This window comes from Scomber japonicus, chromosome 1 (assembly GCF_027409825.1).
Source record: "Scomber japonicus isolate fScoJap1 chromosome 1, fScoJap1.pri, whole genome shotgun sequence".
Lineage (NCBI taxonomy): Eukaryota > Metazoa > Chordata > Actinopteri > Scombriformes > Scombridae > Scomber > Scomber japonicus.
The window spans coordinates 491,688-507,081 of record NC_070578.1 but is presented as its reverse complement, the minus strand read 5'-3'; the positions used below and the strand labels follow the sequence as shown (position 1 = coordinate 507,081).

Here is a 15,394-nt window from a genome sequence, read left to right as displayed (position 1 = left end):
AGCAGCCATCACCATGATGACAGATAGACACTGTGCTTGCACAGCTGTTGTGCTATTTCACACTATGTAGCCTGATGAGCTGCCATGTCTGTTTCCTGTGAACATGGGAATGAGATATGAGGTAACTTTGACTTGTTGTAATGTATTTGTATGTAGGCCGTTTGTTACGAGTCAAGCAACCTCAGAGAAAAAGTGATATTTTCCTGACTTTTGTGTTATCTTTTCCCTCCACATATTGTGAAATTCTGTTTGAGATGTGGAGTTAGTGTGAAGAAAGAGGTGTGTGCTCTTGATGTAATGTGTTCTGACAAGATAGAAAACAGAACTCTTATATTTGTGTGTTGTTTCTTCCATTCTCCTGTTGCATACGCACTTCCTGTTAGGATGATCGTATGCCTGCACTGTTGCAGACTCGTGATTTGAGGGTTTCACACTCCACTTACACTCCATGCTAATTAGATGGGGACAGCCCTTAATATGGTGAACCTCCACATGAACGCGCAAACGTCTTCAGTCACAGGACAATTATCACTATGGGTAAATATCATAATCATCATATTCATAAAAGCAAAGTAAAGTTCAGACAGTTTGACAGACAGATTTGAATATGTGAGAGTGTTTTGTATTATGTGTTTTAAAGGGAAGTGGAACAGCTCTGCAAAATGTGGCTAAATTCTCCATAGGAACTTTTTTAATTAAACTTTTCAATAAATTAATTAAACTGTATAAAATGTATTTTTTCGTACCACTCTTGTTTAAATAAGGTTTTCCATTTAATTGTAATGGTTTTGTTATTCCACAAGATGGAGCCATGTGTTGTGCGGTGTCAAATTCAAGTCTAATGTGGTTTGTCCAAGTGGAGTTGCCGTACATAGTTTTCCAAGATGACAAACCTCCTCGTGCATGTGTAGTGCGTTGTGCAAATCGGGCTGAGAGAGTAATTTAACAATGTTATCCAGATAAAAGATGGACAGACTCCAAATAAAAAATACTGCCACAAAGAGTGTGATTTGCGTCACAATATAAATGATCGAGCTAAATATCAAACAGTGGACGTGTTTCTCGCTTCACATGATATCTATTGTCATATTGCATATCCCTAATCCATAGTGTATCAAATACAACACAACAACCTTCTGCATTCGATTTTTGTTTTATTTTTGTCTTCCATCCATGAATCAGGTGAAGGCAGAGAACACATGGAGCCTCATCCTGTGCTCGGATGGCGGGTGTGAAGCATGTGTCTTTGTTAGTTTCAGATTGCTGCAGTTGTCATTTTCTCGCCCTGCACCCACGTTGTCTAGATAGGTGTGTTGGTCTCAAAATGAGGTGTGGTCAGGCACGTTACTATTTTGAGGAACAGGAAAGCAATTGCTAGTGACAAAAAAACCCTGGTCTGAAGTCACTGGAGCATATTTCACTGTTATTTTAAGAGCACATTATTAAGATCTTACACTCTGCCTGTTACACACACAGGCACAGGCAGCAGCACACAAACATACAAACAAACCCCAGAAAGTATTACATCAACATATGAAAAATACATGTCATATTGGTTAATCATAATATTTATCAGATTTAATGAATTGTAAAAAATAACAGATTAAATGAGGTCAGGTGCATTGTTAGCGCGTTGCTATTTTGAGGCATAAGAGAGCGTTTGCACTACTGACCTTGGAGTCTTCACAACTGTATGAAAGGTTGATTAAAACAGTTTTTGAGCAATATTTAACATATTTTTGAGATGACATAGATCATGTTTTCAGACTTTCAACAGTTATAACCCTGCTGAGTTTACCTGTTACTCCATGACTGAACAAAACCATTTAGAAGAGAACTGAAGTTGTAAATAAAAGATGAATAAAAGAAATCAAAGTGCCATGATGTCTGTGTGGTGCAGCTGTATGCACAGTGACCTGATGGAGGAGACGTGAAAATATGCAGCACAGAGTGAGTTGTTGGTGTTTTTGTGGAGAATGAGTCTCAGAACCAGGTCTGCTTCTGGAGCAAAGATGCTCCACTGCCACTTAGTGATTTTATCAACAAGAATAGCATCTGAACATCTGTAGTTAAAACATCTGTATTAATCTGTTAATGAATGTGTGTGATTCTTACAGAGTATGTTATCCACAGCTGTTTATACTGTAGGACTGATATGTTGATAAATCTAAAGCCTCTGAGATGCTGCACAGAGCACAGTGACATTACGCACAGCTGTTCACTGTTTATGAAATCAGCTGATGACACCAGACTGCTGCAGTATAACTACACACACCTCTACACTCATCACACTGGTCAGTTATATCTCCATATTCTACATTTTTATGAATGATACGTCGAGTTAGAAGCTCATCAGCCAACTTTCTTTTCAGCCAAAGTAACTCCTGTTTCATTCTTGAAACACATTGCTTGACAAATGTATCGTTATAATAGCGATCCACCAAAGTGAGAGCGCTCCTGGCTTTTAAAGGAAATGGGAGATGACACTCTGATTGGTTTATTGCATTACGCCCAAAACACGCCTATGATTAATGAGGGGAATTAAGTTTTTCTTTTTTTTTTAAAGGTTTTTTTCCGTTAGGGTTAACCCTAACCCTGACCGTTTTTCCGCTGTTAAAATAACAAAAGTGGATCTGGACACGCCCCAAAGGCACTTGCACCACGCACTTCACGCCATGCGCTATAGATTGTTAATATGGGGCACATGGTCTGCTATATCTGACATGCCTGTGAAACCCACTTCACAGCACCTTAACATGCCTTCTCTTCTGTTTTCTGAGACAAAAGATGGTTGTTATGGAAACCTCCAGCCATCTTTTGTTGAAGACTATAACCATGACCAGAGATTAAGTAAAAATATCAACAGAGGCAGTGGGTTGACATTCACAACAATCAATTATGAAACCATTTTTAAATGTTTACTGAGCAAAAACAGACAGACTGGCAGATAAAAAAGGCACAGACTGACTGGATGTGGATGAACACTTACTTAATAATAATGGTTGTCCAAAATGCTATGTAAATCGCTGAATTATTAAAAGAACTCAACATTTTGGAGCACACAGTAAACTGTTTGAGGACTGCCAGCGACTCCAGAATGCCACCACAAATATCACCCATCTTGATGGCTGTAGACTTTCTAATGAGCTTAGAGGAAATGACAGTTCCATGGACATGGCGACTACACAATCTAAAAAGATTTCCACACTGTCCTATTGGATCCTGCAACCTTCCACCTGCTTCACATTCACTTCTCAAGCTATCTGGACTGAAGTAATGATCAGAGAATGAAGGAATGACACACAAAGAAATCTCACTGCTGAACCTCTCTAAACGTTTTTCATAGCAGCACAATGATACCCAAAACCTTCCATCATATGTGTCCAGAGATTCTACTTGTAATGCTGGCCTGCCTATAGACTCAACTCATCCTAGACCAACAGCCATTCTGAGCCATGCTGCTGTTACACAAACGCACCTACCAAGCTGGCAGGGATCTCAATCAATCACCCTTTATAATCAATGATCATGGACTTGCTGGATCATTATTTCTGTTCCAGTCCTACTTTAGTTTGGTGATGTCAAGTTTGGCCACCTAAACTGTAGCTTAAAGGCCACAGAGGACCACAATGGATCATTTGGGAATGGCTGACTTCATCCCAGTTGTGCAGGGTCTCACCTATTGTCTACAAATATTGAACTAGTATTGCATTACTGTAACACTTAAACCTCCTGACTTACTGTGACTCCAAACAATTCCACTAGCCCATCAGCAGGTAAAACACTAGAATTCCATATTACAGTAGGGATTATTAATAGTTCAGTCCAGTCATAAACAAACCATGAAGTCACAAAGACCAACTAGTTGTTCTCATACATATTAAACATTCTTTGTCTTAAACTCCAGCATCTGTCCTACCATTCTTAAAATGGTCACGCCAAGCACAATTTCCTTCACTGCACTCAGACTCACAGGAAAAATGTTGTAAAATGTAAAACAATGTCTTCTGCGGACTGTCAGAGCTTTGACTATCCGGGGATTTGTTGTTCTGTTTTAAAGATCCATTATACTAAAGATCCATTACTGTACTTATACAAATACAAATTATTATCTAAAATCATGACTGATTAACATAAAATGATCATATCAGGAGGCAATATTTATTTTGACATGGCCCACACGTATAAAACGGCATGCCCTTTATCTTAGTTCCTCAGAGGACTTGCTATTGCTATAACAGCCATACTAGAGCTGAATATTTATGAATGCCAATAAAGTCAAAAAAAAAAAAATTGGGCACAAGGCAGAATTTTAGAAAGTGTGAGGAAAACTTCACAAGACACAACAGAAGTGAGTGTACCCGTGACCAGCACACTGCTGTGGTTGTTGTCATTGCTATCCGCTCCTGAGTCTTGATACAAACTGAAACATTTTCAGTAGTTCAACAGAAAATGTGCTGGAGGCAGTCTTCAACACTTCAGAGTGCATGCTTCTGGGGAGGCAGCACTATCAGGACTGTTCTCTTCTTCTTGTAAGTCTAATCAAGTCAAGTAAACTTGATTTATATAGAACAAAATCATAACAGAAGTTATCTCAGGGCACTTTTCAAGACTACTCTTGCACATGGTGACAGTGGCAGTGAAACTCCTTTAGATCTCAGGCCTAAAAAGTGTCAAAGCTCCACTCGTGGCCCTAAAGATCATACTAGTTCTTACAATGCAATCCTAAACACATGACATACTGAATGTGTTACTATTCGGAAGGATATGTTATGACTTACTTCAAGTGAAATATGAATCCCAAGTGTTGGTGCAGATGTAATATTATTTTATTGAAATATTATTTTATTGTCTTACTTTGAAAAAACTGTGTATGGAATCTTTGAGGCTTGACTAAACCGTCTACATCCAGGGCTCTACACTGTGTCTAATAGCCATGTGTGAAATGGAACATTTATTTATAAGCACAGTGTGTGAGTAAAGATTACAACCTACTATAACCCCCCCACACACCCACACACGCACTGCTAATCAGTCAAAAACTAGTATTTAATAGTCAGATAATGTACAATCTTTATTAACAGTACTTTTGTTTCTTATCATTTCACAGAAAAGAAATGCTGCCAACAAAAAACAAATGTGCATCATCAGTTTGTCCCTCTCACACAGAGTTGCTGGTAGCAGAGACGCCACATCATGCTAATAAACATGTATGTATGTATGCAGTAGACACAACACAATATGGACCAATAATTAACCTCATTCTGCTGTTATCAGAGATTCACAAGATATACAGGGATAACGATGCTAACATTAACATTATAAACAGTCCACATGCACACACACACACACACACACACACACCAGACAGACTGTTGATGATGCACTGCTAATATTAGCTCAGAAACAAAACTGGCACCACACAGAAACTTTAACAAAAGGGCCACGACTGTCTAAGCTCAAGCAGACTCTATGTGTTTCCAGCACAGACATGGAGAGTCTGACAGCAGATACTCATGGCTGGCTGCTTATCACGGAGGTATTATAAGAGCTGAATAGCTCTGCCACTCAACCTTGCAGCCACTTTTCCGTGATCACTCACACTATTGCAGTCCAACAAGTATTTTCCCTATAGACCTTCACTGAAAAAGAAACAAATGTAAAACTCACTGGCTGACATGTTTCAAAAGGCAACACACAAAAGGACTAAAGAAACCCAACTTCCAACAGTCCTTGGTTGTTTGCACCCAGGTATGCTGAGCCAAAGTAGATGATATGATTCAGTTTCACTGCTGATCCTCTTATTGATTAATCAACTAATCGTGGCAGGGTTAGGGTTAGGGTAATAAATGATAGATCAGTTCTTGCTCTCATAATGTCAGATGATTAAACATGGCCTAAGTGTCAAATAATGAGGTAAATGTATAGACGTGATCCCTGTGAGCTTCAGACTGCTGTCAACACTTGGTTTCACACAGTTTTTTCTACTTTCAGCCCGAGCCAACATTGGCTAGTGACGGATTTCATTATATGGTTATCTGCTCCACAGCACATCCTGCTCACAGCACACGAGTTCACGTCTCATTATGCTAACATTTTGGCATTTTTGCATTGTTTTGGGGCTAGTCACACCAAGTCATGACTGGAGTGGAGCTGGCATGCTGTGAGTGTTTTCCATTACAAAGCAGGGCAAAGTCAAATTAGTATTTTACCTGTTAGTTGTTAGACATCTGCAAATCATCATCATCATCATCATCATCATCATCATCATCATCATCATCATCATCATCACCACCACTGTTGCTGTTCCCTGCATTATTAATAATAACTGATATCCCCATATGTTGTTGTGTTAGTTTTTAGCACCACTAATGAAGCTCTTTTAATTTAATCAACATTTACTTTCCTGTCAATTATTCACAATAGAAGTCTCCTGTTATTTAGTCATTTAAAAGCTTTTAAGTTGAAGCAGTAAAGCAGGAAATGTTGGATGTGTATCAGCAGTAACTTCACAAAACTCTGATATGACTGCCCCTTACAAAGCTTCCTGGAAACTGGCCAATCAGAACAGTGTGGGCTCATGGCCAGGGGGGCTTAAAGAGATAAGACCTAGACTGCCTATTACACTGCCTGTTAGACACAGTCTTAGAGGCTGAATTGAGGGGCTACATGAAGGGTCAGTAAAATATAAAAAAGTATTTTTTTGAACTGTGAATCATGTCTCAAAAATAAAAAATATAGATCCAGAACTCAGCATAAATAACACATGCCACAATAACCGAAACTATGATCAACAGTAATTTCTAACAGATTTGGAAGGCACAGACAAATAATGTCATCATGCTGATAGGAGCGTCAGATTTAGAAAATGAGATTTAGAAATCAATCAGCTCGTATTGATTCCTTCATGAATGGGAAGCACAGAGTTGTGGTGGAAAAGCTGATCCCAACTCTCTACCACAGACCTTTGAGCAGGTACTGGGACTGGTATTTGAAAAAATAAATGGAAACATTGCTCAGAACAACAACAATGACTAACAGGAAATATACACAACACAACACAACACAACACAATGCACAGATAGCAGCCACAGAGCAGCTACTATGACCATACCAGCTCTGACTAAAGTCTGGTATGCCATAAAGTAGAGCACCTCTCAATCTGTTCCAGCATTTGTGCAGACATTCAGCTCCGAGCTGAGCCCCAGGGCTAACAAATGCTGTTTGCCAGCATAATGTGGACTGGAGGATGGATTAAAGCATTTCTACAGCTCCACAAACATGGAGACACTGATACTATTTATAGGTATTAGTTGGAGATGTGGTATAACACACCCATGCAGAAAGCTGTGCTGTGCTAATTCTGAACAAATATGGTGAGCTATTATATGATGCTGTTCCCTAAAATGATGCGATGCTGATGTTCTCTACTGTAATAACTCTGGTGCTAGACTGACCCACTTTCTCTACAAGGATAAATAAACTTCGATTTCAACTCATTTTCAAGTCTGGGATCAGGCCAAGCTTGAAATGCTGCTGCTCTAGGTTAGTGTTATCTGATGCCACGTAGGAAGTTTTACAAACATGGCTTTAAGATGCTATTTATAGAAGTGTACAGTGGAGAAACAGCAACCATGCGGACCTACAGCACAACTGCAAGGATGTGAAATTGCTTGTGACCAGCTGTCCTCATAGTGAATCTACAAGGCTTGGGCACTAGCTTAATTGTGGCAAAAGTACTGGGTGGATGTGTGAATAGCTTGCTGCATGACAGCGTCCCTGCAATGCAGAGTTGAATCTTAAGACTTAAATGATGTTTTGGCTTGGTGATATCACAATGAACAAGCAATGAGAATACCGTAAGCAACAACAATAAGACACAAGGCAGTAGCATGCAGGCCTTCTCCACAGCACTGTTAGCGATACATACATCACTCCATCAATCAATCAATCTTTATTTATATAGCACCAAATCAAAAATCATCTCAAGGCACTTTACACATAGAGCAGGTCTAAACTGTACTCTTTCATTTAATTTAAAGAGACCCAACATTCCCACATGAGCAGCAGGGAAAAACTCCCTTTTAACAGGAAGGAACCTCAGGCAGAACCAGACTCAGAGTGGGAGAACATCTGACCCGTTGGGGTTGAGAGAGAGAGAGAGAGAGAGAGAGAGAGAGAGAGAGAGAGAGAGAGAGAGAGAGAGAGAGAGAGAGAGAGAGACAGACAGAGAGAGAGAGACAGAGACAGAGAGAGACAGAGAGACAGAGAGACAGAGACAGACAGAGAGAGAGAGAGACAGAGAGACAGAGAGACAGAGAGAGAGAGACAGACAGAGAGAGAGAGAGACAGAGACAGAGAGAGACAGAGAGACAGAGAGACAGAGAGAGAGAGACAGACAGAGAGAGAGAGAGACAGAGACAGAGAGAGACAGAGAGAGACAGAGAGACAGAGACAGAGAGACAGAGAGAGAGAGACAGAGAGAGAGAGAGAGAGAGACAGAGACAGAGAGAGACAGAGACAGAGAGAGAGAGAGAGAGACAGAGAGAGAGAGAGACAGACAGAGAGAGAGAGAGACAGAGACAGAGAGAGCAGATAGCAGTCAGGACCTCCAACATCCACTGCCGACAACTAAACAACTAACAACTTGGAAGGGGAAACATTTGAATACCAGACTAGTTTAACGATCATAATTCACTGCTGACTTTCTTCTTGTTAATAAAGTACTAGTTGACTGATATCAGACTTACTGTTTCCTGTTCATCATTCAGCATTCAACTGATGAAATACAAATGCACTGTGCTTATATACAGTAGCACCTTTCTAGTCTTCTGATCACTTTTACACTACAAGCCACATTCACACACACATTCAGCAGCCATGCAAGGTGCCGACCTGCTCATCATAAGGATCTAATTACTATTATTAAGGACACTTGACTTGACTTGTATTTTTTTCGTTATTAAAACAAAGTGATTTTTGGGGGGGCTGCTCAACAATTGTTTGCTGTATTAAACCACTCAATCACATCAAATCAACCAGGACTGAAATCTAATGGATTACAGTTTCCAAGGAGTAAAGCCATATTAGTTTGTATTGTTGCTCTGGCCTCAGCCACCATCACAGCTGGGTCTGCTTAAGTGTTGTCTGTATTAGCTACTTGTGGCTACACCCAGCTGTTCTGCAGCATGTTGCTATAGAGTAATGGTATATCCCTCCTGCACAGGCTGTACATGGTGTCACTGCTACTTTGCTGGACAAGCAGGATTATGCCACTGGCTACATGATGCCTTTTATAGCAGAACATCCCTTTAAAAAAATAGCACACAAATAATGTTTGTTTGAAAAGTGTCTGTGTGTATGTGTGTGTGTGTGTGTGTGTGTGTGTGTGTGTGTGTGTGTGTGTGTGTGCGCGTGTGTATGTGTGTGTGTGTGTGTGTGTGTGTGTGTGTGTTGAGATGGCTTGTAAGGTTAAAGACTGCAACTCTGGACATTCTTACTACAGTCTGAACCATATGGAGATGAGAATCAAACAGGCCAGCTATAATACATGTGTGGTAAAGTGTGTGAAACTGTTTTTTCATGGACTCACATTACAAACAACATCCTGTCTGTCTGGGGAATGAAAATCAACACAATGATAATTAAAAGGTGAAAGCCTGTCCTAGTTCACAACCAATCACAACTTTGAGTTAAAGGAACATTTGGTGCACACTGTGTGTTTCCACTAATCTGTGAGTGTGTGAGTGTGTGAGTGTGTGAGTGTGTGAGTGTGTGAGTGTGTGAGTGTGTGAGTGTGTGAGGTCAGGACAGATACAGACAGCCTGATCACACACCTAGTCAGATTTAAGATTAAATATATACATATATGGTGTGTGTGTGTGTGTGTGTGTAGGGGGGATACCTGTGGGTGTGTGTGTGTATGACTGCTGAATCCCAAGAAAGGCTTCAGCTGTTGATTGTGTGATCTCTATTACGAGCTATAGCATGGATACTCAGGTCTTAGAGGTCCACCTCATACATTTACGCTGCATCACAGTGTCAGTAATAATATTTCAGTTCAAGAGGCTCCAGAACTGTGTACATGAACAGCTATTCTGTAATAATGGGAGACATCTCATCTTTGTTGTCTAATTAAGTCCTTAAAGCAAAGACATGACAATAGATTAGAATAGAAAGTCCCCAGTGTGTCGACAAGAGCATGGCTAAATGACAGCTGAGCTGCTTCCATAGATACAGCATTCCTGGCTGTGGGATAAGTAACCTGCTGGAATATTAGTCCAGTCATCTAATAGACTAAAGAATAGCATTAGCTTGTCATATCTCAGGCTCAGACATGCTGCTTCTGTGTAACCTCTCATTGTGACATAAATGCCTTTCTCCTTCTAAGTGCCTGGTGTCAACTTTGTTTTTTACTTTATACATTTGGACGTATACAATTAACATGGTATAACAAATGTAAGCTTAGAGAGTGACAGCGGAGGGTAGGGGTGTTCATGGTGGGAATGTGCTCTTGTTTGTTAGCATGGAAAATCTAATAAAAAGATCTTTGAAAGAAAGAAAGACTAAAGAATACCAGACTTCTGTGCTGCATTTGGATGTACTGAGGGAATAAATGCTTAAACTGAGGCACAAAGAATAATTTCATGACCAAGTAGTTATTAAACTATTCTCTTCAATCATGTTAAATCTAATGTACCATCATCATTATTGTCTTGTCTTATTGTCAATGAATTTCATATAAAGAGCAAAACCAACAATGAACTCATCCTAAAAGTATTGTGTGTATCAAAGTTTGATATATATTTCATTCCTCTTTGCTCTTGATCTCTATTGTTGTCCAAAAATGATTAAAAACATGTCAATGAGCCACTGCTGCACTGGCTCAGTTTGGTATCATATTGAATTCATTCAGTAGGACTCAGGGAGGATATTATAATTGTAAGTCAAACAGCAAATGCTTTAAAAGTGCATGAACACAAGATAAGATTGCTCCTCACAGGATTAGGGTTAGGGTTATATTTTACATTCACCAGGTCTACAGCACCCAGTGTCACACTTGAATCTTTTCAGCTCCAGTGGGAAACAAACCCCAGTCTCCAGCATGATGATCTCGCTAAAATACACTTTAATACACTCTAATCCTTTAAAATGATTTTTCATTAAGTTTTTACATTTGAAATTTACATGAGTGTTCCAAAGTTGCAGATTGGTTGACATTGTGCCTTACATCATTTCCATTTCTTATAGCTCACTGTCAACAAAGTGTGAAAGTGTGAAAGTGTGAAAATCCAATCTGTAATTTTACTGAGTCCTTCAGTCCTCCATCCTGACACTCCATGGTTTGGACACAATAAGGTGCAGCAGGACTAACTGCTGCAGCTGCTAGTGGTATTTTTCCATATTAACCGAGCATGTGTCTCACAGTGTCTGTACACAGCTGGACAATGATCTGCACACTCATTGTGAGCCAGCTGAATGCTTAAAATGTCACTATGGATACAGAAAATAAAGGTACAGACTCTACTATCAGAGCTGAACCCCTACCTGCACACTCACTTTTCATAAAAGCATTACACAAATGCTTCAGCTCACATAGAGGTGGGAGGTCAGGGTCAGCTATAAAACAACAGACTTGGAGATAGTGAGACTTGTTACCTTGCTGAGGCGCTCTTCACTGACGTTCAGTGAAGCTAAATTGGTTATAGGCCATATTTAGCTGCTTTTAATCCACTTTACTGTTTTATTTTCCCTGAAGTGTCTTTACCAAATGTCTTCTTTTGTCCCATCCAACAATCCACAACCAAAGAAAATGTCGGTATACTATCATATTGACCCAGACCCAGAAAATATTTACAAGCTGATAAGCTGAAACCAGAGAATTTGGGTTTTTTTTCTTAATAAGTGATTTTAAATGACAGATGATCAAAATGATTGATTGAGTTTCTGACGGGACAAAGCATATTGTTTATAAGCACTTCTGCCCAACATTCAAAGTCTGCAGCCAAGTTGTTGCCTCACTGTCATCCAACCAAAGATGGACCTCAACTGCTTGAAATGACTTGAAACATATAAAAAAGTGCATCAAATGAAGATAGGTTTACCAGGCCGCCGCAGGTGCTGAGTGATGCCAGAGAGTCCGTGTGGTTGAGGATGGAGCCAGAGTAAAAGCAGAGCTGCTTCCTGGATAACCAGCTCATGGATGCGCTCTGGTCCTTGCGCCTCTCCTCCACCACGAAATCCCCCGAGAGAAACGTGCTGTCCCGCGTCAGATTTAAGTACAGATTCCTTCCAAAAGCAGGCAGTAAGAGAATGATGTTATCCGGGTCAGAGTGTCCGCCCCCCGGGGAGTCCAAGGAGCGCTGACCACGGCGCCGCAGCGTGAGCTCAGTGTGGTCGGAGGACAGGTGCGCCTCCTGTCCGGAGAGCAGCCTGGGAACCACTTCATCTGTGTCCACTTCAGTCTGGGCTGTTGGAAGAGACAGACCATCAAACAGCGGCCAAAATGAGCCAGAACAGCCTCCTATCCAGACTGGGTGAACTGACTGAACTGCCTGCTAATGCTCCGTGACTCAAAGCCACGTAAAATTTCAGAGCTCAACTTGTGGTTTGCAAGTCTGCAGCTCGCGACTATTAGAAACGCTGTGCAAGTCATTACCACAGAGATGACTCTTTATAAGCTCTGCTGGAGGGAATCTTGCCATATAGGAAGAAACCATAGTCGATTGTGTTAAACTCGATCTTCACTAAAACATTCAGTTCTTCAGCTGAGGAAACGGATGACTTTAGTTGACCTACATCTGAGCGAAACACATACAAAGCATAGAGATCATGCGTAAAGGGTTCCATGTCAGTACTTACCAGTCAATCCGATGTAGAAAAGAGAGAGGATCAGATGGGTAATATGACTGTTATTCATAATAAGGCAAAGTACGGTAGAATAATAAGAAGAGGGTGCTTTTAATGGAAGAGAAGTGGGGCGCTAGGCAAAACACTCAGCGGACTGCGCAACTTTTCCTAAAGTTGGAGAAGTTGCAGTAACTCAGGCTGGATGGATTTACTTGGTAGCAGGACACGCCTACACAGTTTGGACCGGCCTCTGCTGACGTTTTGATTGGTTCTATTGAAACCATGACCCGACAAAAAAACAACGCAGAAATCCCTGCCTTCTTATTGGTCAGTGGAGTTGCCTGTTACAGTCGGGGGGTTGAAACCCTACACGTGGTTTCAAGTGGAAAGAAAAAAAGAGCAGAAAAATGGTTTGAGAGGGGGGCGGGGCTTTTAAAAGATTTGTACATGGCAGAAAGCTTTAGAGCCAGCGGAAGATAAACATCATTTCAGTCACTTAAGTTTAAGCACAGACTAAATAACCATCACAAAAAGTAAAAGACACCGTTCACAATTCAATCAAATGAAAAGAGAAACACTTGTGTAAGGTTTTCAGCCATGTGTCTGACTCCCTTTCACATGAACACAGCTTTACACAACAAGCTCATTGTGATCTCTTCAGGTTAAATATGTTTACTGGAAACAGTCTTATTATTTCAGTTTAAGGCTAGATGAATGAACAGTGATGGGAGATTGTTTTATGAGGAATTTTATTTCAATATATTTCATTTCACAAGCTTCACCAAAAGAAATTCATGTCCCTTCTTATTCTATATCAGCAATTCAAGGTGTGACACAAACCAAAATCTCTTTGCTGACATATCTGGACCTATTTGTCACTAGGGGACAAACTGAAACATAAAAAAATGTACTTTACAGTAGATATTAACGCAAAACATATTAGCATATTACTGCCTAATATGCTGTAAATCTATAATTGCCTGATTTGACTTCTTAGTGTTTTTGAGTAACAAGTATAGTGGAGAGCCTGGTGATTCATCTGGCCCAGCTGAAGGAGTTTTACACCTCAGTTTCCTGAAATGTTTTATGACATGTTTCTGTGTTTCCAGACATTTTCATTAGTTTTGTGAAATGGTGTTGTTTCCTGAAATGTTGTATTTTGTGAAATGTTGTACTTTCACGCTCAGGGCCACCATAGAAAACTCAGTATTAAATCCTTGCCAAACCATTCCAAACATCAAGTGTTTTCACAGTCATTTTGATTTTGACTGTTTAAAAAGGTCCAAAACTGCATTTACAGCACCACAAAAAGTCTCCTCTGAAACCCAGACCAAGAAAATGATTCCAGCACTGATGAAGAATGGCTGGCCCTCAAACACACATGCAGTCAGTTTAGGAACTCTCTTGGATTTGCCACTATTACTGACTACATTAAAGACTAACTTTTACAACAAGAGCATGGCCAGTTCAGTAAATCAGTAAAATGTACAAAGCACTTCAGGGTATTGTTTGACATGTAACCGCTATCATTTCAGATAGCTGACATCAACTGGCTAATTGGACATTTCATATAAGTCCCCACACTGATGTGGTGCAAAGGGCAAATCTCTGTTGAACTGACCACAGATGGCCCTTTATGGAGGGAGAGGAAAGTGATTTTTCCGAGCTGATCAAGCATGGCCATGTGATCTGCTATGGGCTTTATAATCACCACACTGCCAGGCTGGTCAGCTCAAGCTAAATTTTACATTTTACACTCTTTATTTTATTTTTTTAATATTTTACAGGTTTTTGACAGAAGCAGAAATATAAGAGGAAATATACTATACTTACTAATACTTACTAATTGGCTTATTAGTAAAGTTTAATAAATCAGTCAAATATCTAGAGTTCGTGGCTCTACGGTTCAATAGATCCCCTGTATCACTTCAAAGAATAGACATACACAATTGATTGAGTTTTATGGGTTTTATTAACTACACACTACTAATAAATGATGTATAGATAAATGTAATGATACAATACAATATGAATTCAAGAGGTTACTCGATATAGCAACATGAATGAAAGATGATGGTGAATGATGAATTTAAATGAAAGATATGTAATTATGTGGAAACTAAGAAAACTTAGTAAGTTTTACTGAGCCTTACTTTTAAAGGAAATTTGAATTACTCGATCTGACATCAACCCTTGATTAATGCAATATTTCATCCATGGAGGGTCTCAGCTGTCCGTCCTTCAGAACCACGCAACTAAGATAAAGAATAATTAAAGATTAAAAGAATAAGATAAGGTATCAAAAGTAAGACTGTGTTTGATGAAGAGAAGAGAAGATGAGCAGAACAAAACCTGAAGCAAAGCAAAAGCTGGTTTCAGATGGGTGCAGCTGGTTTTTGTCCCTGGGGAGGGTTTGTGTGTCAGCCAATCAGATTCATCCCAGCTACTCTGAGGATCTGATTTCCAGCTTTTTATCATGAAACTTTTCATCATCATCATTCATTCAGTATTTAATCCTGATTATAAAAAGCATACTATAATCTAT

The 15,394-nt window shown here is 39.9% G+C and overlaps 1 protein-coding gene across 1 annotated transcript in view; it reads right to left on the bottom strand.

Annotated features, from left to right (window-relative positions):
* Positions 1–12,993, bottom strand: part of adamts17 (ADAM metallopeptidase with thrombospondin type 1 motif, 17) — a 160,401-nt gene extending 147,408 nt beyond the window's left edge. The window contains exons 1-2 of the mRNA XM_053324532.1: positions 12,862–12,993; positions 12,105–12,469 (exon numbers count right to left, since the gene is read on the bottom strand). Of these exons, the coding sequence (XP_053180507.1) occupies positions 12,105–12,469; positions 12,862–12,919 (423 nt within the window). The 5' untranslated portion in view covers positions 12,920–12,993. The remainder of the gene's footprint in view (positions 1–12,104; positions 12,470–12,861) is intronic.
* Positions 12,994–15,394: the final 2,401 nt, after the last annotated feature.